Source organism: Vespa velutina, chromosome 23 (genome assembly GCF_912470025.1).
Source record: "Vespa velutina chromosome 23, iVesVel2.1, whole genome shotgun sequence".
NCBI classification, from domain to species: Eukaryota; Metazoa; Arthropoda; class Insecta; order Hymenoptera; family Vespidae; genus Vespa; species Vespa velutina.
Window position 1 is genome coordinate 3,221,006 of NC_062210.1, and position 27,278 is coordinate 3,248,283.

At 30.2% G+C, this 27,278-nt stretch overlaps 8 protein-coding genes across 18 annotated transcripts; 4 read left to right on the forward strand and 4 right to left on the reverse strand.

Annotated features, from left to right (window-relative positions):
• Positions 1–14: 14 nt before the first annotated feature.
• On the reverse strand, positions 15–1,256 carry LOC124956650 (peflin). The gene is made up of 5 exons (XM_047512771.1): positions 1,080–1,256; positions 896–948; positions 643–811; positions 273–551; positions 15–157 (listed from the first exon to the last, which is right to left on the reverse strand). Exons 3-5 carry the CDS (start codon positions 806–808, stop codon positions 63–65), a joined length of 540 nt encoding a protein of 179 aa, XP_047368727.1. The 5' UTR covers positions 809–811; positions 896–948; positions 1,080–1,256; the 3' UTR covers positions 15–62.
• A 304-nt stretch (positions 1,257–1,560) lies between these two features.
• LOC124956649 (survival of motor neuron-related-splicing factor 30) lies at positions 1,561–3,731 on the forward strand. 2 transcript variants are annotated; one of them, XM_047512769.1, is made up of 6 exons: positions 1,561–1,754; positions 1,890–2,113; positions 2,201–2,350; positions 2,623–2,628; positions 3,008–3,158; positions 3,236–3,731. In XM_047512769.1, exons 1-6 carry the CDS (start codon positions 1,716–1,718, stop codon positions 3,377–3,379), a joined length of 714 nt encoding a protein of 237 aa, XP_047368725.1. In that variant the 5' UTR covers positions 1,561–1,715; the 3' UTR covers positions 3,380–3,731. The 2 variants fall into 2 exon arrangements, with proteins under 2 accessions (XP_047368725.1, XP_047368726.1); XM_047512770.1 differs by lacking the exon at positions 2,623–2,628 and having other exon boundaries at positions 1,570–1,754.
• Positions 3,732–4,113: 382 nt separating this feature from the next.
• Positions 4,114–8,083, forward strand: LOC124956822 (39S ribosomal protein L46, mitochondrial). 3 transcript variants are annotated; one of them, XM_047513126.1, is made up of 5 exons: positions 6,495–6,725; positions 6,835–6,905; positions 7,008–7,373; positions 7,525–7,667; positions 7,750–8,083. In XM_047513126.1, the coding sequence occupies exons 2-5, from the start codon at positions 6,857–6,859 to the stop codon at positions 8,023–8,025; spliced, it is 834 nt and encodes a 277-aa protein (XP_047369082.1). In that variant the 5' UTR covers positions 6,495–6,725; positions 6,835–6,856; the 3' UTR covers positions 8,026–8,083. The 3 variants fall into 3 exon arrangements, with proteins under 3 accessions (XP_047369083.1, XP_047369082.1, XP_047369081.1); XM_047513127.1 differs by lacking the exons at positions 6,495–6,725; positions 6,835–6,905 and adding an exon at positions 4,114–6,332 and having other exon boundaries at positions 7,090–7,373; XM_047513125.1 differs by having other exon boundaries at positions 6,496–6,905.
• On the reverse strand, positions 4,358–6,701 carry LOC124956821 (lariat debranching enzyme). Its single transcript, XM_047513123.1, has 6 exons — positions 6,579–6,701; positions 5,977–6,319; positions 5,589–5,880; positions 5,389–5,489; positions 4,564–5,306; positions 4,358–4,465 (listed from the first exon to the last, which is right to left on the reverse strand). The coding sequence occupies exons 2-6, from the start codon at positions 6,171–6,173 to the stop codon at positions 4,383–4,385; spliced, it is 1,416 nt and encodes a 471-aa protein (XP_047369079.1). The 5' UTR covers positions 6,174–6,319; positions 6,579–6,701; the 3' UTR covers positions 4,358–4,382.
• Positions 8,084–8,261: 178 nt separating the features above from the next.
• LOC124956823 (proteasome subunit beta type-1) lies at positions 8,262–10,522 on the forward strand. 3 transcript variants are annotated; one of them, XR_007103377.1, is made up of 5 exons: positions 8,262–8,463; positions 8,719–8,908; positions 8,989–9,225; positions 9,307–9,839; positions 9,920–10,522. XR_007103377.1 is itself a non-coding variant. In XM_047513129.1 (5 exons), exons 1-4 carry the CDS (start codon positions 8,363–8,365, stop codon positions 9,490–9,492), a joined length of 714 nt encoding a protein of 237 aa, XP_047369085.1. In that variant the 5' UTR covers positions 8,262–8,362; the 3' UTR covers positions 9,493–9,523; positions 9,920–10,522. The 3 variants fall into 3 exon arrangements, 2 of the variants coding, with proteins under 2 accessions (XP_047369085.1, XP_047369084.1); XM_047513129.1 differs by having other exon boundaries at positions 9,307–9,523; XM_047513128.1 differs by having other exon boundaries at positions 9,307–10,522.
• On the reverse strand, positions 9,835–11,710 carry LOC124956824 (endothelial differentiation-related factor 1 homolog). Its single transcript, XM_047513130.1, has 4 exons — positions 11,402–11,710; positions 10,992–11,043; positions 10,566–10,726; positions 9,835–10,221 (listed from the first exon to the last, which is right to left on the reverse strand). Exons 1-4 carry the CDS (start codon positions 11,474–11,476, stop codon positions 10,066–10,068), a joined length of 444 nt encoding a protein of 147 aa, XP_047369086.1. The 5' UTR covers positions 11,477–11,710; the 3' UTR covers positions 9,835–10,065.
• A 218-nt stretch (positions 11,711–11,928) lies between these two features.
• Positions 11,929–22,673, forward strand: LOC124956819 (CCR4-NOT transcription complex subunit 1). 2 transcript variants are annotated; one of them, XM_047513117.1, is made up of 19 exons: positions 11,929–12,469; positions 13,112–13,324; positions 13,475–13,909; positions 13,981–14,277; positions 14,389–15,332; positions 15,471–15,624; positions 15,702–16,700; positions 16,815–17,138; positions 17,243–17,356; positions 17,458–17,706; positions 17,790–18,083; positions 18,162–18,404; positions 18,513–18,929; positions 19,020–19,283; positions 19,360–19,577; positions 19,666–19,872; positions 19,965–20,085; positions 20,178–21,706; positions 21,824–22,673. In XM_047513117.1, exons 1-19 carry the CDS (start codon positions 12,368–12,370, stop codon positions 21,900–21,902), a joined length of 7,203 nt encoding a protein of 2,400 aa, XP_047369073.1. In that variant the 5' UTR covers positions 11,929–12,367; the 3' UTR covers positions 21,903–22,673. The 2 variants fall into 2 exon arrangements, with proteins under 2 accessions (XP_047369073.1, XP_047369072.1); XM_047513116.1 differs by having other exon boundaries at positions 11,942–12,469; positions 19,965–20,091.
• On the reverse strand, positions 22,541–27,160 carry LOC124956820 (pyruvate dehydrogenase phosphatase regulatory subunit, mitochondrial). 5 transcript variants are annotated; one of them, XM_047513121.1, is made up of 15 exons: positions 26,780–27,158; positions 26,481–26,604; positions 26,147–26,359; positions 25,904–26,067; positions 25,658–25,821; positions 25,394–25,577; positions 25,049–25,254; positions 24,669–24,984; positions 24,431–24,588; positions 24,165–24,313; positions 23,777–23,984; positions 23,609–23,698; positions 23,337–23,516; positions 23,053–23,253; positions 22,541–22,928 (listed from the first exon to the last, which is right to left on the reverse strand). In XM_047513121.1, the coding sequence occupies exons 2-15, from the start codon at positions 26,552–26,554 to the stop codon at positions 22,719–22,721; spliced, it is 2,517 nt and encodes an 838-aa protein (XP_047369077.1). In that variant the 5' UTR covers positions 26,555–26,604; positions 26,780–27,158; the 3' UTR covers positions 22,541–22,718. The 5 variants fall into 5 exon arrangements, with proteins under 5 accessions (XP_047369077.1, XP_047369075.1, XP_047369076.1 ...); XM_047513119.1 differs by having other exon boundaries at positions 26,481–26,685; XM_047513120.1 differs by having other exon boundaries at positions 26,675–27,158.
• Positions 27,161–27,278: the final 118 nt, after the last annotated feature.

Genomic DNA, 27,278 nt, shown 5'->3' on the forward strand with positions numbered 1-27,278 from the left:
GCATTACTTTTTGCATATAATAGCCAATCGACAATTTGTATCAATTATAATTATTGATATATTTAGTATAAGCTACAATCGACAGCTATTGTCAAGAAATCTTCAAATCCAACAGTAATGACTCCTTTTTTATCCGTATCTCTATTTCTGAATGCTCCTGTAAGACAATGATAACTTAATGATAAAATAACGATTTTATAACTAAAATAATAATTAATAGCATCATATAAATTTATATTTGTATCAATATGGTGATATATGAATTCTTTTACCTGTAAATTTGTCTAATTGGATACAAAACATGATAAATTGATCGACACTCATACTTTGACAATTACCAGGATCGCATTTCTTTATAAGAAATTCTACAAATGTAGGGCTAACTGTATAACCCATTTTAGTTAATACTACATTTAATTCGTTTTCCTGTATAGTTCCAGAATTGTCAAGATCGATATCACGTAAGAAATGAATCCAATGATTTATATATTTATATACCTCTTGAAATTCTACTATATCTATAGTACCATCTTTTTTTTGACCAAACATATCTAAAACATAGAAATAAGAAATTACAAATAATGATAATTACCATATCAATTATCCTAATATGCTTTAAATATATACTATATATTTACTCACTGATCATCAGTTTACAAACTGATTCAGAAAAGGTTCCACCTTTTCCATTTGCTAATGCAGCTTGTAATTCAGTTGCTGTAATTCTACCGCTTCTGTCTTTGTCAACTAAGGCAAACCATTGATGTATCTCTGGGCTTATTTGATTTTCTGGGTTATATTCATACATATTCTATAAATTAAAAAAATAATAGATGAACTGAAAGTTTAGATATTGAAATGGTATTTCAGAAATGAACTTATGAAATGACTTTACTGGATATGAAGCCTCCAAATTGTATTCCTTTTGTGCTTTTAATTACAGATCACCTGATAAAGAAGAAAGAACTATTATTATAGTTGTACACTTATTAATTACAGCTTTCAATATCTTCAATAGAAGAACTGTTGTATTGTATACGACAATACATCGACCATGGTATTATATAGATTTTACTCACACAAGTGTGAATAATGTAAACCAATTAACCTTGAAAATACGCGGGAAAATGTTAGAAAATAAAATAAGAAGGTCACTAGGGCGTTTAATCAAAAAATTGATCGAAGTTTTTATTCAACGAAAAAAATGTGAGACGTATTAACACAACTATATCTAGTACTTAAACGATTAAAATCTTGGTTAATAAATTTGTATACTTTTTTTTTATTTTTCGTTTTTAAATAAAATCACCTGTATCTATTTTGTTCATCGAATATTTACAAATACAAATATATTTTTTTATTCAAATTTTAAATGTCAATAACGCTCACGGTAAGAAGAGATTTATTATTTATGATTATCTGACAAAATGGGACACAAAGTGATTATCTATTTCGAATAAATAAAAATAAAAAAGAATGGACATAATATTTAATATAATTTATGTTTCGATTGTGTTTATATGTTTATTGATATGAGTGAGCATCATTTTGAACGACGAACACGCCACCTTACGGGCTCTGCGTTAGTCGTTCACGACCATTGTAGTGTACCGTAATTTATGTTTTAACAGTTCGTGATAAGTACTGTCTCTAAAAATACAAGAAAAATTGTTATTTTATATCTTCAATAATTTATTATTTATTTCGGCCATACCATGGACGATTTACAGAATTACAAATTGCAACTTCAACAGGTAATAACCTTTCGAATTTTTCTTTAACAGCATACTGACATTATTTTATCAACAACATCTTGCCTTTGATGTGTTTTTCATCGTTTTTATAAATTTTCTAAACGAAAATTACGTTTTATCTTTTTTATATTATAGGTAGAAGCAGCTCTTACGACAGACCCAACCAATGAAGAACTTTTAAAATTAAAAATCGATCTCGAGGAAGTAATAGAGCTGACACATGATTTAATTAAATCACAACAACAGGAAAAAAGGCAAGCCAATGGCATGGATGCTAAAGATCCTATTTTGCTTGCAGTGTTAGCCAATAAATGGAAAGTGGGCGATCAATGCATGGCCCCATGGAGCGAGGATGGCAAGTGAGTTTTGAATGACCAAATTCTACATGAACTGTATTATGTATCATTTACAATTTATTTCATTGAATTTCTTTATTTTACTTGTAGGTATTACGAGGCAACGATAGATGCAATAAGTGAAGACGGAGTCGTGAACATAACTTTCAATGAGTACAAAAATACTGATGTTACGATGCTTAGTCAACTCAAATCAATAGCTAAAAGGCCAGCATCGGATTGGGCAGATCAGAAATCAAAGTAAGTTATATAGAAAGAAACTATTTATTATCAAATTTCAGTTCATATTCCTACATTTATATTAATAAACACTATTTGATATTTGTGGAACATGAAGGGATAATTGTTAGATCGTAAAGCTGTTACTAATCCATCATTTTTTTTCTTCGTAATTGAATTCCCAATTGGCCACGATAATAACTCTACTGTATGGTGTGCTTCCATCTGAAATCCAATTATTGTTCATTTGATCCCTTGGTGTCCCGCTGTCTGTGTACTTCTGTGGATTCCAGGAAAAGGTAACGGGATACGATAGACTATTTCTACAACAAATTTTTTCTTTATTTTATTTTGATCCCTAATAAAGTATAAGTATTGTTACAGATGTATTAGGAACAGCAGTCGCAAACGTGGAACTACATATTTACTATTACGTGTACTTTTTATTTTTTTATAATAAAATATTTTCAGATTCTTATATGTACTTTTTATTGTTTATATTATAAACTTTGTTCATGCAAGTAAATTAATAAGAGAGCACATAGTGCTTCGTTGCGTATGCATATTGACTATGTATTAAGACATTATAAAATTAAAAATTTGCTAAATTAAAAATTTTACCGTATATAATAATATTATGATTGTATTGCGTTCAATGATGAATTTATTACTTTACAGAAAAATGCAAGCAGCTGCTATTGCAGGAGCTGATCCAAATAAGCAAAGAGAGTATCTTAAGAAAAAAAAACAAAGAAAGCTACAACGATTCAAGGAACTTGAAGAAGAACGTGAAATGGAAAAAAATAAATGGTTAGCTTTTACGAATAAGGTAAGAAATAGAACAAAAATATTTCTTTTTATAAATATACAAATAAATTGGGTAATTAATATTTGATTTATTATTAGTCGTCAAAGAAGGGTGTAATAAAGAAAAGCATATTTGCAACACCAGAGAATGTAAATGGAAGAGTAGGTATTGGTACATGTGGCGTAAGTGGTCGAGAAATGACTAAGTTTAGTAATGGTGAAAAATGGAGGAGAGGAGCGTGAATATTAATGTAAATAAAAAAATCACACATTCTGTGAAATAGAATTTTGAATTATTGTTACATTTGATCATTCAGTTCCTATGAGAACTGAGATTGTATGTTTCGTTTGTGAGAATGGTCAATAGGCACGGAAAAATGAAATAATCAATAATAATATCTGAGTGTGCACAGGTATGTATAAGTTTATTGAACGAAAAATTTCACTTTAATAAATTCTGACATTATTTTGCATTTTTAAACCTACACTATTGAAGGATGAGTGTCATGAATGAGTGTTTCTAGATTAATGTCTTTGTAAGTATGATTTGTTTATAATCAATTAATGATAAAAATAAATGTATATTTTAACGTCATGCTTTTGTATTCTCTTGCAATTGTATAGTGATTTTTAAATAATTTTAAAGTAATAATTTTAGTAAATATCGATTTGTGAAGTTTAACGACCATTTGGAGTGATAAGAAGAATAACAAACGACTGGAGAATTCAGCCTATTTTGATAAGTGACATTGTAACATGATATTTTGATAAATCAGCATCTTGGCTCTTTTAAAAAATAATCATATATATTTAAAATTATTATAAACTATAATCATTTTTTTTTCTTTTTTTTTATATTATACATTTATTTAACCTATTTATATTAAAAAAAAAAATATATATATATATATATATATATATATATATATATATATATATATATATATATATATAAAATTGTGTAATATACAATGAAATGTTATAATGTAATGTAATTTCAATGATTTGTAAATCAGATATAATTGAAATTATATATATAATTCGTGCATTTATGAATCGATCATTGATCTTCACTAATCAAGATATTATATCACTTTGTTTTATATATATTTTCATGATGTATATATACGATACTTTAAAGAGTTAATTTATAGAAACATGTAATGTGTGAAAGATTTGGAATAGGAAGGCTATAAGGTTTTACACTGATATACTTTTGTCTTTTTAAAGAAAATTTCACTTGCATTTAAAGAGTATTAGAATATATAGAATAGTTTCTTCTTTTAAACTTTTTACAATTTGGTTCTACCTGTGTAATGTGATTATTGCCTGCAAGATAAAAGTGGAATAATGTATATAGTTATAATAATTAGGAGGTAAATTCTTTTTATTAATTATATAGTTGTACACTATCATTTAATACTTACTATCAGATTCTATACTTTCTACTGGTAGTACATCACTAAAATTTTCATCAACCATATCTATAGAATTCTTTGTGCTATTCTCGCATGCACTATCGTCCTCGTATGTGATAGAGATATCACTAGATTCCAATGTACTTTCTAATGTTGATTCTAGTATTGTTTCATTTGCCTTTTTTTCCTTCGAATTTAATATAATTTGCAATAATACTGATGGATCATCTATCCCCAAGGTATTACAAAATTTTGTAGTTTGATTATTTATTATTAATTTTGGTATTTCATTTTGGTCATCCATTAACTCTGGGTCATAAGGTTTAACAGTTTGTATAAAATTTATTGGTACTTTTAAATCATAATTAAATTTCTTTAATACATTCTCCTTTTCTTCTGTAGTTGGTGTGTACGTCCATCTACCATTGCCATTTTGCCCAGGCATGTAATGAATGCCATTTTTAACACTAAGCAGGTGATTTGTTAAATAAAGAATTGTTAACCATTCTAAATCATAGCTGAGAGTTAATGGTAAATTTGGATTATCGTTTATTTCTACAACTTGAAGAAATTTCCTTTTTGGCAAACACTTATCCAATGCTAAAAATTTGGTTACTCTTGTACCATCTTTTTCAGGAATAAGTGCTGCAAATTTACAATGTAAATGTGCAGAAAACCAATATGATGGATAGTGGTATTTCAAAAGTTCCATGTTTGCTGGACTACCAAGTGTGTTGTTTTCAATATCAGCCCTACAATATAATGCTTTATATACTGCATGTTGTTTTTAGATTTTTTAACCTAAATTGAAGTACAATGACAAAAGATAAATACTTAAAATATGGTTTGCCCTTTAAAAGCTTATCCTCATTTCCATATTTTGTCACTCCATTTGGCCAATCATGAGATAAAAAAATATCAATTTTACCAGATATCTATTAGTAAAAATTTGAAATTTCTTATAAATAATATGTTGCATATAGTTTACAATTATTAATAAATGTAAACATGAATACATTTATGTTTATAATTACCTGTTTTAATCGATATACTTCTATGTTTCTAATGTGATAAACGCTGCGAATTGTGCTTTTTGTATATGGTGGTTTTTCGTGATGTCCTTGCATCCAATCTTGACTCTTATAAATACCAGAAATTCCAGCGATCCTAATCCCACCTATTTGTATAACGTTGGCATAGCCAAGATAATAAATATTAGGAGCAACCCATCCACCATATGGTAACTCTTGAAGATAGTTTGAAGCTTCATGATTACCACCAATAAAAATAGTTAATAATGGAGCGACCTTTTCTCCTGAGTAATATCTATGAGATATTTATACTAAATTAGTATTCAAAATAACTTTAACAATAATACTTTATATTATTAAAAAATTATAATTCCTTATCATTTATACTTACTTGTAAAAAGTACACATGTCTTTATATTTATCAGGTACTGCCATACATTTTAAGTCACATAAATTCCTCGTTGATTGAAAATCACCACAGCATACAAGTAAATCTATTTTTTTTCCATTGACTCTTTCAATCTCCTGTATAGTGTCATATATAATTTCCAATTCGCCATGAGCACATCCTTCAACTGCGATTCTCATATTGTAATTCGGAATATTTGATTACAAAAAAATTGATTCCGCTTCTTTTTTATATTTACAGTAAACTAAACAAAAACTTTATATCCTTCACTTTTTATTTTTTGGTTATAATAGTACAATATCCATAATCAAATGTGGAACCAAATCTGAAATCAAAATGTAATATAGAAAAAAAATTTAATCTTTGCATGTTATGTATATAATTAATACAATATATCAAACAATGAAAATATTATCTTTATGATTAATTTATATGCTCTGCTCTTCCGTTTTTGTAAAAGAAATTAAGTTTAATCGAACAATGATAAAAAAGAAAATAATTGTAACAACAAAGATGTTTTATATATATATATATATTTTTTGCATATTTGGTTTATAATTTAGAAATAAATTTAGACTTCTTACAATTTAACAAAAGTGTAATTTAACCAAACTTTCTAATGTCTCTAGTATCGTTTTTACGAAGTCAACTTAATGGCCGTATCTTTGACTCTTTATTCTACCACTTATTTGATTTCGAATCAAACGTGTCATAGCATAATTTGTATAAAAGTATATACAAAATTACAATAAGTTAAATTAAAAATCTAACTTATAAAAAGTATAATACGTATACTTCATATTGACACGTTTAATGAAATTAAAAATTATAATCTTTTAGGTTATATTTAAAAAAATAAAAAATGTTCAAACAGGCATTCAAAGCATCATTGAAATTTGATGTTTCATTAAGTAAATAAAATTGTATAATAATAGTATTTCATTTTATAGTATTAGTAGTTATAATAATAGTATTCCAGTGTAATATATTGTTCATGGAATCAATTTTTACAGGCATTTTGAAAGAAGTAAAAAATACATTTTCTGCTTCTCAATGGCATTGCAAAAGATTAATAAATACTTCCTCCAAATCAAGGTGGGATCTGTTAAGTGCTGTATGTCTTGAACGTCATCCGATTATTACAAAACCCATGAATGAAATGGAAACAAATTATTATAATTTATTAAAAAGAATAGAATATGAAAATAGTATGAAGTCAGACCATGAGCTTAAACTTGAAAAGGAGAAACTTGAGCAAAATCAACCATTAGAATCAAATATTGCAGATACTGACATTGTTTCGTTGCAAACAGCGCAAGAGTTTGAAGATAATTGCCAAGAAGAATTAAAAAACTTTCAATTTGCATCTAGAATTACAGGTATATAAATAAGATAATTAAATTGAATATTGTCTCAATGTTATCTATATACATTTGAAAATATGTATTATTATTGATAATGTACTTTAATAATTTATTACAAAAACTATTAATAAGAATATCTTCAAATAAGATATATTTTTTATTTCAGAATTTGATAAATCTAATGATAAAACTAGTCATATGTATAATTTAGACAGAACATTAGTTTTCCTTGTAGAACAAAATGTCAATAATACTGCTTCCTGGATTCCTCCTCAAGGTCTTAGAAAAGATGGAGAAACGATGAGGCAAGTCAGTATCTAAAAGTCAGTATTATTCATATATATTTGATAAAAAGGCAGTATATGAAAAAATCTTTTTTATAATGTTAAAGGCAGCAGAAAGAGTATTGCAAGAATTTTGTGGTACAGAAATGACTGTTAAATTTTATGGAAATGCACCAATTGGTTTCCATAAATATAAATATTTAGAGCAGGATAATAAAAAAAGCGATAAGTGTGGAGCAAAGGTATTTTACTTTTTAGCTCGATACATAAATGGATCTATTGCAAACGATTTAAAATATCAATGGTTAGATAAAGAAGAATTAAGGAAAACTATGCCTCCTACATTTTATCAAAAAATATCAAATTTTTTAATATTTGAGTAACCAATATTATAAAATTATTTACTCGCTTTTACTATAATAAATAAATTATCTATTGTAAGGCTAAAATGTTTATAAACCCTACTGAGAGTTTTTTTTATTACATTATTTATGGCACTTTTCATTGATTTGTAAGACAACGTATTTACGTTCAATTCATGTATATGATTGGTTGATACGAAAATAACGCGACCAATTGAAAATCATCTTGTTTCAACAGAATGATTAGCGCTGCAAGCATACGAATTTACCAAGTTCGATAGAAAGTGTAGTGTCATTCGCAGTCGTTGTAGTTGGTCCTAATTTCTTTTGAAAGTTCAATTTTTGTTTCTTACAAAATATGGCTCTCTATTCTCAGAGTAAAATATCACGAGGTTTACCTGATTATGAAAGAGAAGGAATTAAGCAAGTCCATTTCAGTCCTTATGCTGATAATGGAGGGTAAAATATAAGATAACCTAATATTGTTTAAAATCAATGATTTTCAAAATCAAACTATAGATTCAATTTATTTAATTCATTCATTCAGTTTTAATTTATTCAATTCATTCATTCGGATTTATATATATATATATATATATATGCATCAATAAATATAATAAAGTTCATTAATGTATTTGTCATATATTTTTTATGAGTCTAATTATTCATATTAATCAATTGTTAAACATTAATTTGTTTGTTAAAATCTTTTAGGAGTGTGATTGCTCTTGCTGGTGATGATTTTTGCATAATTGCTGCAGATAATCGACTTAGTACAGGGTATTCTATTTGTACTCGAGAACAAGAAAAATTGTTTCCTCTGTCAAATACTACTGTTTTAGGTTGTTCTGGTTGTTGGTGTGATACATTAAGTTTGACTCGATTATTATCTGCTCGCATGCAGGTAAGTTAGCTTCAAAATTAGAAAATGTAAATATTTGTATTAATTTATAACAAAACTATTTACTACGATAATTTTAATAGATGTATGAGCATGAACATCAGAAAAAGATGTCAACACCAGCTGTAGCACAAATGCTCTCAGCTATGCTGTATTATAAAAGATTTTTTCCCTATTATGTCAGTAACGTACTTGCTGGATTAGATGAGAATGGAAAAGGATGTGTCTATAGTTATGATCCAATAGGACACTGTGAAAGATCTACATATAGAGCCGGTGGATCTGCTGGTGCACTTTTACAGCCTCTTCTTGATAATCAGGTATACTATCAATATTTATGAATAAAATCAGAAGGAAGTAGACTGATAAAAACAATTTCAATTCTTTTATGTAATTTTTAGATTGGATATAAAAATCAAGAAGGTATTGAACCTGAATTACTTACACAAGAAAAGGCTTTATTAGTACTGAAAGATGTTTTCATATCTGCTGCGGAAAGAGATATTTATACTGGCGATGGGATAAGCATAAAAATTATTACCAAAGACGGTATAAAAAGTAGCAGTTTCCCATTGAGAAAGGATTAAAATATTGAATATAATATATGAAATTATTATGGTGATATATGAATAAAGTCTTTGCTTTCATACATATCTTTGAGTTTCACATATAATCATAATTACAGATATTTATATGCAAATATTATATAAAAATAAAATATCAATGTTTTTTATACTAAAATATATACACACACAAAATAGTTAACGATCAACTATTTCTATCTATATATTATGGTTTTATGCTCGTAGAATGATCACTATTTGGTATTCTATCATAAATTAATAATTTTATTTCATCATTGATTTATAATTCAACTCACAGTATGCATTAGTAATTTATAATCAGAATAGATTCAATAAATGTTCATATAAAGGTAATTGAATAAACTTTATTGAATTTATAATTATGATATTCTAATATGTATTCATAAGTATCACTTGTTTTATTTTACAGAAAAAGAAACTGTAGCACGTAATATCAAAATAACCAAAGGAAAGAAAGGTAGGTAATTCAATTACTTTGTTTCTACCATCTTTCTTACAGTTTTTGCTGGAGCAATATATAAGGATAGAAAGTAAAGATTCCAACTCCCCCGAGATTCACTTCTTCGTCCCGGGGGCTATTAATGGTTTCCCACGATCCTTTCCCCTCAATTTTATGCCAAGTACTCGCTCAATTTTACCAATAACCATTTGATTGGGGATTCCACGGCCTGCTTCGTAATCATTTATTACTTGTGCCTTTTCATTCACTTTCTGTAAAACAAGAAAACATATTTGATTAATAACATTAAGTATAACTATAAACGTAATATAACAATTACTTTTCAAGTTATAATCACAAGACACCAAATATTACCATTCAGAAGTAATTAGCTAATTTATTGTTATCTAACAATTAGCTAATTAAATCAACGCACCTTAAAATGATGACTTACTTCAATAGTTTTTCATCATTTTATACTACTTAAAATTTCTTGTGTTTATAATTGCTTTGCATTTTTTTTTTTTTTTATGATGCACACAGATCAATCTTTAATAAAAGTTTTACAATACATTTTGCAGATATAAATTAATATATCTGAGCTACACTATATTACCGTAGCAAGATCTTTCTGCGATAATCCTTTACTTTGTCGACCTTGCTGTATAAGCTTTCCCAAATCAAGAGGAATTTTATCGTGTTTTAGTTCCTCAGTTTCACGATCTAATTTAGCCGTATTCTTTGTGGTAACGTGTTGTTTATTTGCACCACCACCCCCTGACATAAAATAAATCAAAGGACATGTTACAATCAATACATGTTTCTAAAGATTTTCTTTTACGAATAAAACGTATATAAATATTAATTTATAATATTGGTTTTAATAAATTTTAATTTCTGTAATATTAGTAAATTTTATATATTCAAATTAATCAGAATAATCATGTTAGTGAATATTTCAGTATTTATTCGTACATCTTTTTTAACATTTGAAGATATCTTTTCTTTTTTTCCTATGAATATTATATTTAATGAAACTTACATTTTGCCTGTGTTTCAATAGCAAAACCCTGACGTCGAGCTGCATTTACTGCCTGTAAATAAAAATATTGTTACACAACTACTTTTATATAATTGGTCCTGATGAGGAAAAAAAATGAATCTCCCGCAATAATTAGGCTCGATACAAATGTTAGCTCGATACGGTTAGTGAGATCATAGAGTTCTCCGATTTTTTCTTTCCTTAGTAACTAATTTTGTTTATTTGTCCTTCTTGTTTTCCTAAAAACTATTTCATTTGTTATATATAATATTCATTTGTTATATAGTATGTTGCTACATTTATATCTAGATATAATTTAAAAACATTGATTTCATAGTTTTTCTTAAATAAACAGTATTGAAATGCCATAGTATATTCTTAATACGTCTAAATACTATTTTATACAGTACCTGTTCGGATTTTAATGTAGAAGCTTTAGGTGCACGTTTTCGCAAAGTAATAGGCGCAGTATCCCAGTCAGACATACCGAAAAATTTATTTATAATTTTATTCGATATAAAATATGCTCTTTAAATTGCACGCAATTCTCAGGTAGAAGATCTATGTCTTCCAGCAACTTCTTTTTACCGTTCATAAAGTTACGATTATCAACTCTAATTCTATCCTTACAGATTCTATCTAGGCTCGAAATGTGTTCAGAAAGTTATAAGTTAGGGAAGTGAGACTTGATATGATTTTTATGATTTCATATATATTTAACCTAATCGATCTGACGTAATATCGGTAAGATATTTCGAAATTAAATTTTTCTTTAATCATTAGCTTGATCGATTTAAGGAAGAAATTTGACTAATACTGTTATCGAAAACAAAAAAAATTGATAAGAATTATATAATTATTGTTATTGGACAAAAAGTAGAAAATTGTTAAAGATAATATTTAATTTATTTTTCTCTATTAAAATATTAATACTGATAATAAATAAAAAGTGAGATGAGACAGTTTTATAAACAAATAACATATTAATATATTTCGTTGAAGTAATCGACATCCGTTGAAACGCTCTTATTGGTCCGCTACAGTGTACTCTATCGGTAGATCATAGAAATTACTACTATTAGCTGATTCAAGTAGGAATTTAGTTGAAGTAGTTGAAGAGGTCAGTGGAGTGTGACCAAGTGTGACTGGTGTGTGGTGTGATATCCCGGTGTTACGTTTTCAGTATTATCCTGTTGTGCTCGCCATGACGTTGATCTGAAATAGTATTTCAAAATATTAATCCCGATGTTGGTCGCAGGACTGTGCCAATGTAGTTTTCATGCTTTTAACGAGGAAAGAATCCGGGGAGGCAATTCGTGGATACCGAAGAAAGCTTCAAACGTGTTTGAAGCTTTCGAGGTCGTATTCATGGAACTATGAACCTGGACTCGTTGTCTTTTACTTTGTCACAAATCAGTTACTTGGTTGCTAATTTGACTAAGAAAAATTTTCGGGACAGCTGCAAAGAAATATCAATTGTAAGTTAACAAAAAAAAAAAAAAAAAAAAAAAAAAAGAAAAGAAAAGAAAAAGAAAAAAGAAAAAGGTCTAAGGACCTGTTGTTCTATTGCACATCTCCTTTACCCCTTCTCCTACGCGGCACGCCGTCCGCGAGGATAGCGCAATATGTTTCCCAAGCATTATATTTGATTATTTTTCTTTATTTTATTGTTAAAAATACCTTATAATTAGTAATTATCGTTAGAATGCACTCAATTATTTTCCATTTACATAGTCCATGTTGTCGCTTATAACCATCATGCACTAATGTATCTTGAACTTGGCTTCTAACTTCAAATTATTACGTTCTAACGTACTCTTTCGAATTAGTATTCAATTTATCGAACTTTTTGTCTTACCTTCTGTGAACTTAACTTTTCCGTTTGGAGTTACGCCATTAGTATGCAACGTACGAACGTCCATAAGTTGATCTTAAAATATTTTCATACTACTTTAAATATAATATAGACTATAAAGCATACTGTAAGCTGACTTATATTTATTTTATATTTATATAAAATATATCTTTTATACACTAATTTCTCTATTGATCTTATATAAAGCAAATATTTATAAGAAATTATTGTTAATTATAAAATCAGTCATTGTTTTCTATTTCAGTTGGTACAGTGGAAAGGTCTGGAGGCAGACCGACATTTGCTGCGCTCTTTGCTCTCTTACGTCGATTTCTCAACCGGAGAGCCACCAGAATCAAGTGCTAAGGATTATTTTCAAGTACAGCTTCTAAAGCAAGAGTGTACCAATCTGCTCAGCAAGCCTTCTCTGATTTCTAACTTCTGTTTTGCAATAGATCATCCTTTACATCATCAGAAGGTTTATTATTGCATGTTCTGTTATTACCATTATTACCTTTATCCTGATATATAGATAAATATAAAAGAAGTAATATAATAAAGAAGGAATCTAACCTTATTTAGAATGATATGGTTTATCTCCATAGCTCATTTGAATCATTGTTTTTAGACTTTGAATTCATCGCCAAAGTTTTTTTTACATCTGAAGAAGGTACTTGGGCTGACGCTAGTACAGGAAGTTGCTTTTGCGATTGTACTACAACATTCTGAAAATATCGATATTCGTGCATTGGCTCACGAGCACATTAAAAAACAACTACCTGAATTAATAAAAAATTATATTAATTCGGAGACAAGCAATAAGCATCACGAGGAAGGCTTACACGATTCGTCGCCAGAAGTTTTGCATCTTATACTTTCACAGGTTTTTCATATTCCTAATCAATTTGGTGTTTCTTCCGAAGCAAAGGAAAAATTTCTCAAGAATTTAAGGCGCGATTTTCCCCGTGAACTGGTACCAGTGGTGCTAGCACCACTCTTGTATCCAGGCGACGGGGAAACTCCGCAAGCCAAAATTGAATTAAACATGGCTGTCAATCAAATGGTTGGTACAACTTTTATTTTTATTTTTATTTTTATTAAGAACATATTATTATTTCCAAACGGCTATTTTAGGATGGCAATTCATTAGTGGAGTTGATCATGGAATTAGGATACGGATTTACTAGTAGCGTAGAAGAATGTAGATCGGCATTAGCTGGTTTAGGGGCTAGAGAAATATCTCCAGCATGCGTTGCTCGAGTTTTAGCTCATATGGCACGCAGTTGTAATAGTCTTGATGATGCTGGAGGCTTACAATCATTTTGGGGGAACTCTGCTTCTACTCAAGATGCTAATAAAGAAAAAACTTCAGAAAGTATTGCTCCCACAACTTGGAACGTTGAAGTTTTTGTTCAAGCTTTAAAGGAAATAGTATGTAACATAAGCAACTTTGATATTTATGTTTCATAATATATACGGACAACACATGTACGTCTTTTGTCTCTATATTTAATATTCATTATATATTTGTGTGTATTGCAGCAATCAACATTATTGTGGAATGAGGTGATCGTGAAATTGGACCATGCTGAGTTTATCATTAAAGATAGACAAGGATTAAATTTGCTAATCATGGGCTTAAGATTAGGTTTGCAACATCAAGGGTATCCTCCAGATGTGTTCCCTGTTGAACTTTTTTATCGACATTGGGAAAATGTAGAGGGTCAATTTTCTTTAGTACAACAAATTTTGAAGTGTCCTGACATATTTTGTTTTGCTGATTATCCATACCATTCGGTTACTGTTGATGTATTGAAAGCAGCTCCTGAAGGAGATAGTAAGGAAGCACAAACATGGAGATCTTTGTATGTCGTTGAACTGCTTCTACATATGGCTGAGAGGGGTTTATATGGACCAGTTCAAGAAATATTTAAATGGCCTATTCAACATTGTCCAGACGTACTTGTCTTAGCTTTATTACAAATTAATCCGCCTATAACTTTACTTAGGCAAGAATTACTCAGTACACTTATGCCCATCTTTCTTGGGAATCATCCAAATTCTGCAGTGATTTTACATCATGCGTGGCATGCAAATAATGTTAAAATAAAATCCATTATTATGCATGCAATGGCTGAATGGTACATACGTGGTGACCATGATCAGACAAGATTGTCTCGCATTTTAGATGTTGCACAAGATCTTAAAGCATTATCAGCATTATTGAACGCGCAATCTTTTCCATTTGTCATTGATCTAGCATGTCTAGCATCTCGACGAGAATATTTGAAATTAGAAAAATGGTTGACAGATAAAATTAGAGACCATGGAGAAGTTTTTGTTGCTGCTTGTGTAAAATTTTTACATAGACGGTGTCCGCAAGTGATGGGTCCTGGTATAAAAGAGGATCCTACAGTGCCAAAAGCAAGTCAGCTTCCACAAGAAACACTCACAACTATTCTTGCTTGTTTGCAAGTATGTGCCGGGTAAGTTTCATAATTTTAGTATTTTTCTATTTTTCAATAAAAGTTCTTTGATTTAATTTTAACATAAAAAAAAAAAAAAAAAAAAGAATCTTTCCTGTAGGTTTACTCATTAATAATCAGATAATCTTTTATTTTTAGGAGTGTTTCTCAAGAGTGTTCTGAAGCAATAATGACGATGGTACAAAATTGCAGTTTAATGTTAAATAAAACCACTATGAGTAGACCTCCACCACCAGGGGTTCTAAGACATAGAGGATTAGAACCATTTAATCCTGCGACATTAGGAGGGCAGGTATATATGCACATGTATCTTGAAACATCAATTATACTTGGCCATAACTTAATCACATACCTATTTTAATATTTCAGTTATTTTCTTCTAAGCAAGTAGATCCACTTGGAAATTTAAGTTCAAGTCTTGCTTCTATGGGTTTAGGATCTAGTCTTGGACCACCTAGTAGTTCTGCATTTAATTTGCCAGGAGCATTAGGACCCTTAGTTTCAGCACCTGGATCTCCTTCTAGATTAACAGGACCTTCTCCAAGCCCATTTCCAATGTTACCATTATCTTCACAACTCCATTCTGGCCCAGTTGGAACACAGGGTCCTTCTGTATTACCTGGTAGTACAATTGGAGGATTAGGACGACTTGGTCCACCAACGGGTATAGAAAAAGCAAGAATACCTGAAACATCAAATCTGTTTCCTGATATGCCACAAAATGTATCTAAAGAAATTGAAGACGAAGCAAATAGCTATTTTCAATGTATATACAATCATCCACCTCATCCCACATTGTCAATTGATGAAGTTCTTGATATGCTCAAAAAATTTCAAGATTCAGGAAACAAAAGAGAAAGAGAGGTATTCAATTGTATGCTTCGAAATTTATTCGAAGAATATCGTTTTTTTCCTCAATATCCAGATAAAGAACTGCAAATAACTGCACAATTATTTGGTGGGATTATTGAAAGAGGTTTGGTTAATAGTTACATGACACTTGGATTGGCACTTAGATTTGTTTTGGATGCTTTGAGAAAGCCAGATGGTAGTAAAATGTATTACTTTGGTATAACAGCTTTGGATCGTTTTAAAAGTCGTTTGAAAGATTATCAAACATATTGCGAACACGTGAGGAACATACAGCATTTTAGTGAATTTCCACCACATTTAATAGAGTATATAGAATATGGTCTACAAGGACAAGAACCTCCTACTCGACCTCAAGGTCCTGTCCTTCCAAAAACATTAGCTGCTATGTTAGCTCCAGTTACAACACCATATAAAACTATTACAACAACAACTATAACAACAAGTACTACTCAGGCTAAGCCTTCCACAACACCAACTACTTCACTTTCTGCCAGAGTAAGTTGATAGAAGATACATTTTTTTTTTTTTTAGAGCATATTTTTATTTAACAACATTTTTTATATTTATTCATCATTGTCTTATATAATCAAAAAATTGTTTTTATTTTAGCCCTCTATTGCAAATGCAACTAACATTGATACGTTGCTTGTAGCAACGGATAAAGAGGAAAAAATTACGACACCGCCTGAAGCATTACAAGACAAGACTGCATTTATTTTCAACAATCTTAGTCAACTCAATTTACAACAAAAATGTGATGAAATTCGAGAAATAGTTACTGAAGATTATTGGCCTTGGATGGCCCAATATTTAGTGATGAAACGTGCTAGCATTGAATTAAATTTTCATGCCTTATATTCTAATTTCCTTGATTGCTTAAAACTTCCAGAAGTTAATAAAATGGTAACTAGAGAAACATTCAGAAATATCAAGGTAAGTACAACAAAGCATTCCTTTATATGTAAATCTTATATTAGATAGCTATCAATTTATATGTATATATATGTATGTATGTATGTATATATATGTTTTCTTAGGTATTATTACGGAGTGATAAAGGAATAGCAAATTTTTCTGATCGATCTCTTTTAAAAAACTTGGGGCATTGGCTTGGAATGTTAACCCTTGGTAGAAATAAACCTATTTTACAGGTAATTTTTTTTAGTATATTCAAATTATTTGTTTGTATGCATACAATCTTTGTAAAATGCATTATATATGTTATTATATCATTTCAATTTTAATACAATAGGTGGATATTGATTTAAAAAGCTTGTTAGTTGAAGCATATCACAAAGGTCAACAAGAACTTCTTTATGTTGTACCTTTTGTTGCAAAAGTCTTGGAAAGTTGTGCGAAAAGTCGTGTTTTTCGTCCTCCTAATCCATGGACAATGGCAATTATGAATGTGCTAGCAGAACTTCATCAAGAGCCAGACTTAAAATTAAATTTAAAATTTGAAATTGAAGTGCTTTGTAAAAACTTAAGCATCGATGTTGGAGTAAGTTTTACAACAACTACGTAAACTATAATTTTTTTATGTTTATCTTGTTCAAATAATGAGATAATTATTTGATTGTATAGGAATTAAAACCAGCAGTTTATTTAAAAGATCCTGAAAAATTACGTAACTTGGATTATCAATTGTCACATCCAAATAAGAAAACAGAAGCAGGAAATAATCAACAACAGACACAAGCCCCTATTGAAGAATTAGTCGGACCTACGACAACAGGAACTATTGTTGCTCAATCAGCACCTCCTGCTAACACTACACCATCTTTACCTACTGGACCACCAGAACCACGTTTTAGTTATATGGATATATCTGTTACAGGCATTACCAATATTTCTCAACATATCACCATAAATAATCAAGTATATATAAATAGATCTTAGCATTTGAAAGATATGATTGAGATTGTAAATTTCTTACATTATATCTTTTATTTTCAGCTACCTTTGTTCCAAACGCATCCTCATTTAAAACAATTTGTTCGTCCTGCTGTTGAAAGAGCTATACAAGAATGGATTCATCCAGTTGTTGATCGATCTATTAAAATAGCTTTGACTACAAGTGAACAAATCGTAAGGAAAGACTTTGCTTTGGATCCTGAAGAAGTAAGGATGCGAACAGCAGCACGTCATATGGTTCGTAATTTAACTGCTGGAATGGCTATGATTACATGTAGAGATCAGGTAAGTATTAACTTACATGATAAAAAAATATACGATACAATCGTGTATAATATATCATTTTTTTTTTTTCTTTTTATATAATATATTAGTTGTTATTTTTTTTTCTAGATTTTAGCATCAATAAGTACAAATTTAAAGCAAGCTTTTCTAACAGCTATGATGGGTACAACTCCTCAGCAAAAAGAATTAGCAGAGCAAGCTGCAACTGTTGTAGCTGCCGATAATATGGAACTTGCTTGCGCATTTGTACAAAAGACTGCTGTTGAAAAAGCTATCCCAGAGATGGATAAACGTTTACTCAATGAAATAGAATTACGAAAAATTGCACGACAAGAAGGAAGAAGATATTGTGATCCTTTAGCTAAGTATCAAGCTGAAAGGATGCCAGAACAGATTCGATTAAAAGTAGGCGGGATAACTCCTCAACAAATGGCTGTTTATGAAGAATTTGCCAGAAATATACCTGGATTCTTACCATTATCCGAAAGAGATACACAAGCACTTTTTGTGCCAAAACCAGTAACGGTAATCTTTTAATGAAATAATGTTTTTATAATATCGTTAATATCAATTCTTTTCACTTTTTTCTCTTTTTTTTTTCCTTTTGTTTTTAAGGAAACTGCAGTAGTTCCGTTTGCTACTAATCCAGCCGTTGCAGTAGCAACGGCTCAACAAGTAGCTGCATATGCAGCTGCTGTAAGTAACGATGAAGTAGGAGCAATGTTAGAAAAACTTGCAGCTGAAGTAGATGTATTGCTTTCTGCAATGGGTCCGGCTGCACCACCCCCACAACACGTAGCACTTCATAGTCTTTTAGAGTCTATTATCCTTACTAGAAGATCAAGGGATGCAGGTGCTGCAATGACGCTCTTAAAAAAAGTAAGAACGCCATAACACAAAATATTTGAAAGTAATATCTTATTAACAAAATCAATTTTGTCTACGAATATTTCAGGCTGTAGAAGGATTATTAGATGGTCCTACTATTTCTAGCGGAGTGACGGATTCGGAAATCGTCTTGCGTTATAGAGAACTTCATTTACGCATTCTGAAATGTCTTCAAGATCCACGTGCTTATGGTATGCAGTGGACGAACAAACATGTTACCCGTTTCTTAACAGAATGTAGAGAAGATTTTCGTTATAATTTTGAAGCCGTAGATTGTTTAATAAGGTATGTTTAAAAATAGAAAATGCGATAGCTACGGCATATAATTCACAGTGCAAATTTATATGAAATAATGCGAATGTTTTGATTTTAGATCTCATTTGATCAGTCTTCCACAATATGATTTAGCTCTAGCACAAGCTATGGATGCTAGTAATGCTATGGCAACTGCATTTGCTATGCAATTGGTTCAACTATATCTCATTGATGAGAGACAAACGACACATGTAACAGAATCTGATCTGTTTCATACGATTGAAATACTTGTAAGAATAGCACATCATAGAGCTCCACCAGAAGGGTAAATATTGCGTTAATATTATAAATATTATATTGTTTTTTCTTTTATATATATATATATTATGTATGTCATTCATATTTATGCTCTTATAGAATCCCACTCTTTAGACTTACTAGTCTAATAGAATCATTACGTGCAAACCATGACCCTGCAGTATTAGCCGATCGTGCTCCTGCAGGACCGACAGCACACATCCACTCTGGAATTCTCCAGGTGAGAGTAAGTAAATTCTGCGGTATTTTAGGTATAAAATAAAAGACATTTGTTATAACGATTGTCACTTGTTTCTTTTTTCTTAATTACAGGCCCGTGATTTCGATGATCCACCAGGATTAATGGAGAAGACCGAATACTTATTACGTGAATGGGTTTCAATGCATCATAGTCCTACCCATGCTCGTGATCCTACTAAAGCATTTGGAATGTTTGTCCATCAAATGAACATTCATGGCATTTTAAAAACTGATGACCTCATAACTAGATTTTTTAAATTAAGCACTCAAATGTGCGTGGACCTTTGTTATCGCGCATTGGCCGAAACCAATGCAGTTCCTTCTGTTGTTCGCGCGAAATGTTTCCACTCGTTAGACGCTTTTGTGCGCTTAGTTGCGCTCTTAGTCAAACATTCTGGCGACACAACAAATACTCATACAAAAATCAACTTATTAAACAAAGTACTTGGAATAGTTGCTGGAGTGTTACTGCAAGATCATGAAATGCGTGGTACAGATTTCCAGCAATTACCTTATCATCGAATTTTCATCATGCTCTTTTTAGAGCTTTGTGCCCCTGAACCTGTTTTAGAGGCAGTCAATTATCAAGTTTTAACAGCCTTCTGTCATACGTTACACATATTGAGACCTGCCAAAGCTTCGGGCTTTTGTTATGCCTGGTTAGAGCTTGTTTCGCACAGGGTTTTCATTGGACGTATGCTCGCTATTACTCCACAGCAAAAATGTTGGGGAATGTACGCTCAACTTCTCATCGATTTATTTAAATACCTAGCACCGTATCTGCGTAATGCAGAACTGGCAAAACCCGTAACTCTCCTATATAAAGGTACTCTTCGGGTATTACTGGTATTATTACATGATTTTCCAGAGTTTCTTTGCGATTATCATTATGGATTTTGTGACGTAATTCCACCAAATTGTATACAAATGAGAAATCTCATTTTAAGCGCATTCCCAAGAAATATGCGCTTACCTGATCCGTTCACTCCAAATTTAAAAGTCGATATGCTTCAAGAAATCGCACACGCTCCTAGAGTGCTTACTAATTTTGCTTCGATGATTCAACCACTCAGTTTTAAAAAGGAATTAGATTCTTATTTGAAAGCCCGTGCTCCGGTCACCTTTTTGTCAGAATTACGTAGTAATTTACAAGTCTCACAGGAAGCTGGTGTAAGGTATAATATTCAATTGATGAACGCTTTGGTTCTTTACGTTGGAACACAAGCTATTGCTTTCATACGCAGTAAAGGTCATACACCTAACATGTCCACGATTGCACATTCCGCTCACATGGACATATTTCAAAATCTTGCTGTTGATCTCGATACCGAAGGTCGTTACTTATTTTTAAATGCAATTGCTAATCAGCTTCGCTATCCCAATAGTCATACGCATTATTTCAGTTGTACACTTCTTTATTTATTTGCCGAAGCTAATACCGAAGCTATACAGGAACAAATTACGAGGGTTCTTCTTGAAAGACTTATTGTCAATAGACCTCATCCTTGGGGGCTTCTTATTACATTCATCGAACTCATTAAGAATCCTACATACAAATTCTGGACGCACGAGTTCGTTCATTGTGCTCCAGAAATTGAAAAGTATGTATAAATATTTCTTTTTTATTTCATATACATATATATATATATATATGTATATATATATATATATGTATATATTTATATATAAGTGGTATTCAGCTCATGCTTTCATTGCAGATTGTTCGAGTCTGTAGCTCGATCATGTATGGTTCAAAAACAAGTGCAGCCGACACCCGAACCAGAGATTCCGGAGTGATAGGATATTTTGCTTTCCATTGTCGATTTATGTACAGTAAAAAAAAAACTAACAAACAATCGTAAATAATCGCGTGTAAAAAGTTGTTGATGTACGAATAGATGTACCATACTTTGGGCTTAATATTACTCGATGGCTAGATATTGTATAACAATATATATTAAGTGTATCAATTGATCTAGAGTAAGTGAAACCTATTATTATGTTAATATTTTAATAAAAACTATCGTTGCATTAATGGAATGAAAGCAACGAATATACAGCCTCATGAAACGTGTCTTTCGAAGAATGTATATGAGAAGAAGGGGAGAGAGTGTGTCATTATACATAGTAAATGTTATAGCACAAATGTCGGTATAAAACGCATCATGTTGAGAAATACATGCAAATAATGGTGTTCAATATATTATAGCATTAAAAACTTTTTTAGATTAAATTTAATAATATAAATTTACGTTATAAGAGCAATTATATAGTATATATTCATTCGATATTAAGATTAATATATCGTGGTATGTTAATTTAGTAAATATTTTCCAAATGTTTTGATACATTTGGAATTCTGTGACATAGGATGTAGTTAAAAAAAAAAAAACTATATATGGTGGTGTAGTTTTTTAAGGACTGTAGCCATGAAATGCAAATGGAGAAACATTAATGTATTTAATGCGCGTGTTCCTCTTTATATATATATATAATACGTTTATAAAACAAGTTTTTGATGTAGTGATTTATGAATGACACTTATTAAATAATTTATTAAACTTTCTACATACATTGTTTGTACAGAAATCGAAAGCTTACGCTTACAAGAAATTACAAAGTATGATGATCACGTGTCGCGTGATACGCATCTCTTTCCTTATCAGGGAACTTAGTTGGTAAATTTGGACTATGCAAGTGGCATTTTGCGTGAAACTTTATTCCTGCAACATCCACTTCGTAATCGCCTGACAATACATATTCATTTGTTACCTCTTGTGGCTGACCCTTTGAATCAAAGTTTTGTACAAATCCAAGACAAACCTATAGTACAAATTATCTAATCTATTAATGTATTAAAATCAATTTTAATTACATTTACATTTATTCGGTGATTAATCGAATGAGAGAAGATTTTAAAGTTACAAATTAGGAGAAAACTTGTTACCTGTTTTTTAAATGTAAAACCATAGCCTGTAGTGGTTGTCATACCACAATATTTTCCATTTCGATATATTGGCTCACCACCCCAACACCATGTATCAAATTCAAGGTCATGATCATTTAACAATAATTGAACGTATTTACGTTTCACTCCTTCTTCACGTTGTTTCAAAAGCGCATCTCTTCCTATGAAATCAACTCCTTTCTATCGGATAAAACATATAATTGTTAGTAAAATTATAAAATATGTATATGGATAATGGAAAGATATGTCGTATTATTACTTACATCAAATTTTACTCTCCATGCGCGACCACATTCCAAAGGAGTAGTAAAAGTATCTAAATCCTGGCCCCAAAATGCATAAAATTTTTCCACTCTTAATGCTCGTGTTGCATAATAACCAGCATGCTTTATTCCATATTTTCCACCAGCTTCTATTAATCTCGTGTAAACGTGCAGTGCGAACTAAAAATATACAACAATTTATTTATATTACTACTTCTAAGTTTGATATAAGTTCATTGTTATATTAAAACAAACAAAAATATTTCATTTACTTCGTTCGGAATATACAAGACATAGCCCAATTCTCCAGTATGTGTTAAATTCATTGTACGAATTCCATTAGCAAGGCCAACATCTAACTCCTATAAAGAATTAGAAATTTCTTAAAAAATACAAAAAAAGAAAAGAAAAAACAAAAAATACATTTATCAAAGATATACTTTGAATGTGAAAAATGGGAAATTCTTAGGATTCAAATCTGTGTCAGTTAATTCACTCAATAATTGTCTTGTAGCAGGTCCCATGATACAAATTGCAGTATATGCTGATGTCACATCAGATACAGCAACAGAGCCATCAGATGGCAAATGTCTACTAATCCAGTATTTACAGCGTGTTTGTTGAATGGTTGGTGCAATCATCATATAGCTGAAATACAATAAGCAGTTTATATATAGGTGTATATATATATATACATACACATATATATAAATATATATATGTATATATATATATAAAATATATATATAAATATATATAGTAAATATATATAGTAAATATATATATATATATATATATATATATATAAACTGTATAAAATATACTTACTGATTTGGTGCAATTCGTGCTAAGCTGCAATCATTTTCATAACCACCGCGATAATTTTGCATTCCAGTATGGATGATACTGCCTACAGGTACATCAACGTCGTTTGAACATAAATATTGCAATAAATCTACTACCTCCATACCATTAGACTAAGAAAATTAAAAAAATAGATGTGAGTTATATTGTGTAATGATGTATTATATATTCCAATATTCTATATAATTATTGTCTTAAATATAAATATCTAATTTATAGATAATAAGTACCCATAAGTCGATTTTAGTAAAAGAAGAATAATCACTGAGCCCTATTGATTCCCGACAAGTTGCGTACTCCAAACTAACTCGTTCGAACCATGGTGGCTTGCTAAATGTATTTGTATATGCCAGTTTATAATTCTGGAATATATCAGTTGAATCTAAATCTATATTAAATATTACTGTTAGTATATTTGATTTTCATTAATGTGCAATTATGCAATTATATCGAACGTAATAAGATTACCACTTTCATTAAGGAGTTGAAACCAAGATGGTCGTTCATATCCCATCACTTGACCAAAGACAGCACCAGCTTCTCTAAGTTTCGGATAAATTGGTGACATTCTTAAATTTCTGCCAGTTTTAAATTCATGATGAGGATATTGCAATGCATAATGCATTCCAGGTACTTCTTTTACTCGGTCACGTAAAAATTTACGATTATTGTGTAAACCAAGAAAACGAGAAACATCTAATTCGTACATATCTAATGAAGTTGACCCATTAACTATTAATTCTGCAGTAGCACGACCGACTCCACCAGCAGCTGATATACCAACCTTATTAAAAATTTTATTTAGAGGGATTTCAGAGTAAATAAAAAATATTTAAACGTTTACTTACTGTTTTCATACCAGCGGCTACGTAATAATTACGTATTTCTGGAGCTTCTCCAACGATCCATTTACAATCTGGAGAAAACGCTTCAGGACCATTGCACAATTTTTCTAAAATTACATTTCCTAAACTTGGGATTCTATGAAGCATTTCTTCTAATAAAATATGAAAATGATCCCAATCTTCAGGCAGAAATCTGTCATCAGTACTTTCTGAAAGCAATTAATTATGATATCAATCAGAAAGATACTTGTCTACGAAATATATTTTAACAAATGATTGCATTAAATAATTCTATTTTTACAAACAATAAGCGATGATGCATAAAACAGATTTACATCTATATCTAACCAGGTATGGACCCATCTTCAAATGCTGGTTTTGCAACTGGTTCAAAACCACCTGCTAATATACAGCCATTATTTTCTCTGAAGTAGATGTAGCCATCTAAATCACGTATTACTGGTGTCATAGGATCTAAACCATTAACAGGCTTCGTATGCAAATAATAATGCTCCACCGGATGAAGAGGTACCTGGTAATATTTTGATAATATTTATATGGACAAATGTACTGAATTTTAATTAAAATTAAATTAAAAACAAATAATACAACCTTTACATATGGCTCACTTAGTTTTCCTACGTTACGTGCCCAAAATCCAGCACAATTTACAAAATGTTCACATTTTATTGTGCCATGTGTGGTTTCAACAGCTTTTATACGATTATCTTCATTAATGATTTTAGTGACTTTGCAATTTTCATAAACTCTAACACCTAATAAACAACGAGATAATAACGATATAAATAAATCCTATAAAATGTTTTTTATAATTTACAAAAAAAAAGAAATGAATACCATTCCTTTTAGCTTCTTTAATCAATGTTAAACATATTTGATATGGATCTCCTACTCCATCACCAGGAATCCATAATCCACCAATGAGATCATCTACGCGTAATAATGGACACAATTGTTTAGCTTCTTCTGGTGAAACCAAGTAACATTCGATATTTCGTGATCTGTGAAATAAGTTAGATTTATATATTAAAGTTATATTACATATAAAATTAATTGTTGTATTATATACTAGATTCTTACACAGATTGAGCTTTCATTCGTCGAAATGCTGTCATACGATCTCTTGTACGTGCTAAAGAAAGACTACCACATTGCTTCCAACCAGTAGAAAGACCTTTTCCTTCTAAATGTTTGTATAATGCTATACTATCCTGCGCCAATTTCACCTGTGCTAAACTTGGTTTAAAAGCACCGACTAAACCAGATGCATGCCATGTCGTACCACCTCCCAATCTTCAAGATATAACAAGAATTAAAATAATGAAATGAAAGTGCATTCATGTAATTGGAAAAAAAAGGTAATGCATACAATAATATGTTTGATATTTAATTTCAAATGAAACATAATATGTACCTGCTGCTTTCTACAAGAACGGTTTCAGATCCCAATCCCATTAAAGATAAATAATAAGCGACTGAGCCTCCCATAACACCACCACCACATATAACCACTTGTGCTTCTTTTGGAGGATAATCATCTGAATTTGTAATTGTAGAGTTAGTAGATTTTGAAGTAAACCTTACTTGTTTTTGGTTAATTAAAATAACCTTCCGTTGTCCTGTCATAAATTTATTATAAACATTTTTCGAACGTAGCCACATCTTTGTCTAATATGACAGGTACGTCTTATTTTATAATTTTTATATCCTTACTTTATTTACGAGCGAGTATGTATAAAAATACATAAATCAAGTTATACTATGTTATTTCGCATGTTAATAAGAAAATATTATAATTTATGTAACATTCTGTTTTCCATTTTTTATCATAACGCAGGTACATTAAATAGTGCATAAAATAATATTTATTTTGGATTAAAATAGTATGTTTGTAAATATAGTCATCAAAGGATGAATTTTTATTTATATTTTTGGCACATGATCAAAATTCACCATGTCGAAACACTACCTAATTCAAAAATTTTACTTATTTGAATTGTTGAAATTCTCGATAAAAATCCATCAATTTCAAAAATAAAAATGAAATCATTAAATATCATATTGAGTTAAAAAAAATGTTGTTTTTCTCTTTATCATATAATTATGAAGTACACACAATAGCATTTATGTGTGTGTGTGTATGTGTGCTATAAATGTATATATATATATATATATATATAGAGAGAGAGAGAGAGAGAGAGAGAGAGAGAGA

Coding starts and splice junctions, on each gene's coding strand:
- LOC124956819 (XM_047513116.1), top strand. CDS start 12,368: ATGAACCTGGACTCGTTGTCTTTTACTTTGTCACAAATCAGTTACTTG. Junction 13,910..13,980: donor ACATGGCTGTCAATCAAATG/GTTGGTACAACT, acceptor CGGCTATTTTAG/GATGGCAATTCATTAGTGGA. Junction 18,405..18,512: donor TGATTACATGTAGAGATCAG/GTAAGTATTAAC, acceptor TTTTTTTTCTAG/ATTTTAGCATCAATAAGTAC.
- LOC124956822 (XM_047513126.1), top strand. CDS start 6,857: ATGTTCAAACAGGCATTCAAAGCATCATTGAAATTTGATGTTTCATTA. Junction 7,374..7,524: donor ATTTGCATCTAGAATTACAG/GTATATAAATAA, acceptor TTTTTATTTCAG/AATTTGATAAATCTAATGAT. Junction 7,668..7,749: donor ATGGAGAAACGATGAGGCAA/GTCAGTATCTAA, acceptor ATAATGTTAAAG/GCAGCAGAAAGAGTATTGCA.
- LOC124956820 (XM_047513118.1), bottom strand. CDS start 26,728: ATGTGGCTACGTTCGAAAAATGTTTATAATAAATTTATGACAGGACAA. Junction 26,360..26,480: donor GTTCTTGTAGAAAGCAGCAG/GTACATATTATG, acceptor TATATCTTGAAG/ATTGGGAGGTGGTACGACAT. Junction 23,254..23,336: donor CATGGAGAGTAAAATTTGAT/GTAAGTAATAAT, acceptor TTTATCCGATAG/AAAGGAGTTGATTTCATAGG.
- LOC124956824 (XM_047513130.1), bottom strand. CDS start 11,476: ATGTCTGACTGGGATACTGCGCCTATTACTTTGCGAAAACGTGCACCT. Junction 11,044..11,401: donor CTACATTAAAATCCGAACAG/GTACTGTATAAA, acceptor TTTTATTTACAG/GCAGTAAATGCAGCTCGACG. Junction 10,222..10,565: donor CGCAGAAAGATCTTGCTACG/GTAATATAGTGT, acceptor CTTGTTTTACAG/AAAGTGAATGAAAAGGCACA.
- LOC124956649 (XM_047512769.1), top strand. CDS start 1,716: ATGGACGATTTACAGAATTACAAATTGCAACTTCAACAG. Junction 2,114..2,200: donor CCATGGAGCGAGGATGGCAA/GTGAGTTTTGAA, acceptor TTTTACTTGTAG/GTATTACGAGGCAACGATAG. Junction 3,159..3,235: donor GGTTAGCTTTTACGAATAAG/GTAAGAAATAGA, acceptor ATTTATTATTAG/TCGTCAAAGAAGGGTGTAAT.
- LOC124956821 (XM_047513123.1), bottom strand. CDS start 6,173: ATGAGAATCGCAGTTGAAGGATGTGCTCATGGCGAATTGGAAATTATA. Junction 5,881..5,976: donor GACATGTGTACTTTTTACAA/GTAAGTATAAAT, acceptor AATATCTCATAG/ATATTACTCAGGAGAAAAGG. Junction 4,466..4,563: donor AGAAAGTATAGAATCTGATA/GTAAGTATTAAA, acceptor TTTATCTTGCAG/GCAATAATCACATTACACAG.
- LOC124956650 (XM_047512771.1), bottom strand. CDS start 808: ATGTATGAATATAACCCAGAAAATCAAATAAGCCCAGAGATACATCAA. Junction 552..642: donor AGTTTGTAAACTGATGATCA/GTGAGTAAATAT, acceptor TCTATGTTTTAG/ATATGTTTGGTCAAAAAAAA. Junction 158..272: donor CCAATTAGACAAATTTACAG/GTAAAAGAATTC, acceptor ATTGTCTTACAG/GAGCATTCAGAAATAGAGAT.
- LOC124956823 (XM_047513128.1), top strand. CDS start 8,363: ATGGCTCTCTATTCTCAGAGTAAAATATCACGAGGTTTACCTGATTAT. Junction 8,464..8,718: donor CCTTATGCTGATAATGGAGG/GTAAAATATAAG, acceptor AAAATCTTTTAG/GAGTGTGATTGCTCTTGCTG. Junction 8,909..8,988: donor TATTATCTGCTCGCATGCAG/GTAAGTTAGCTT, acceptor TAATTTTAATAG/ATGTATGAGCATGAACATCA.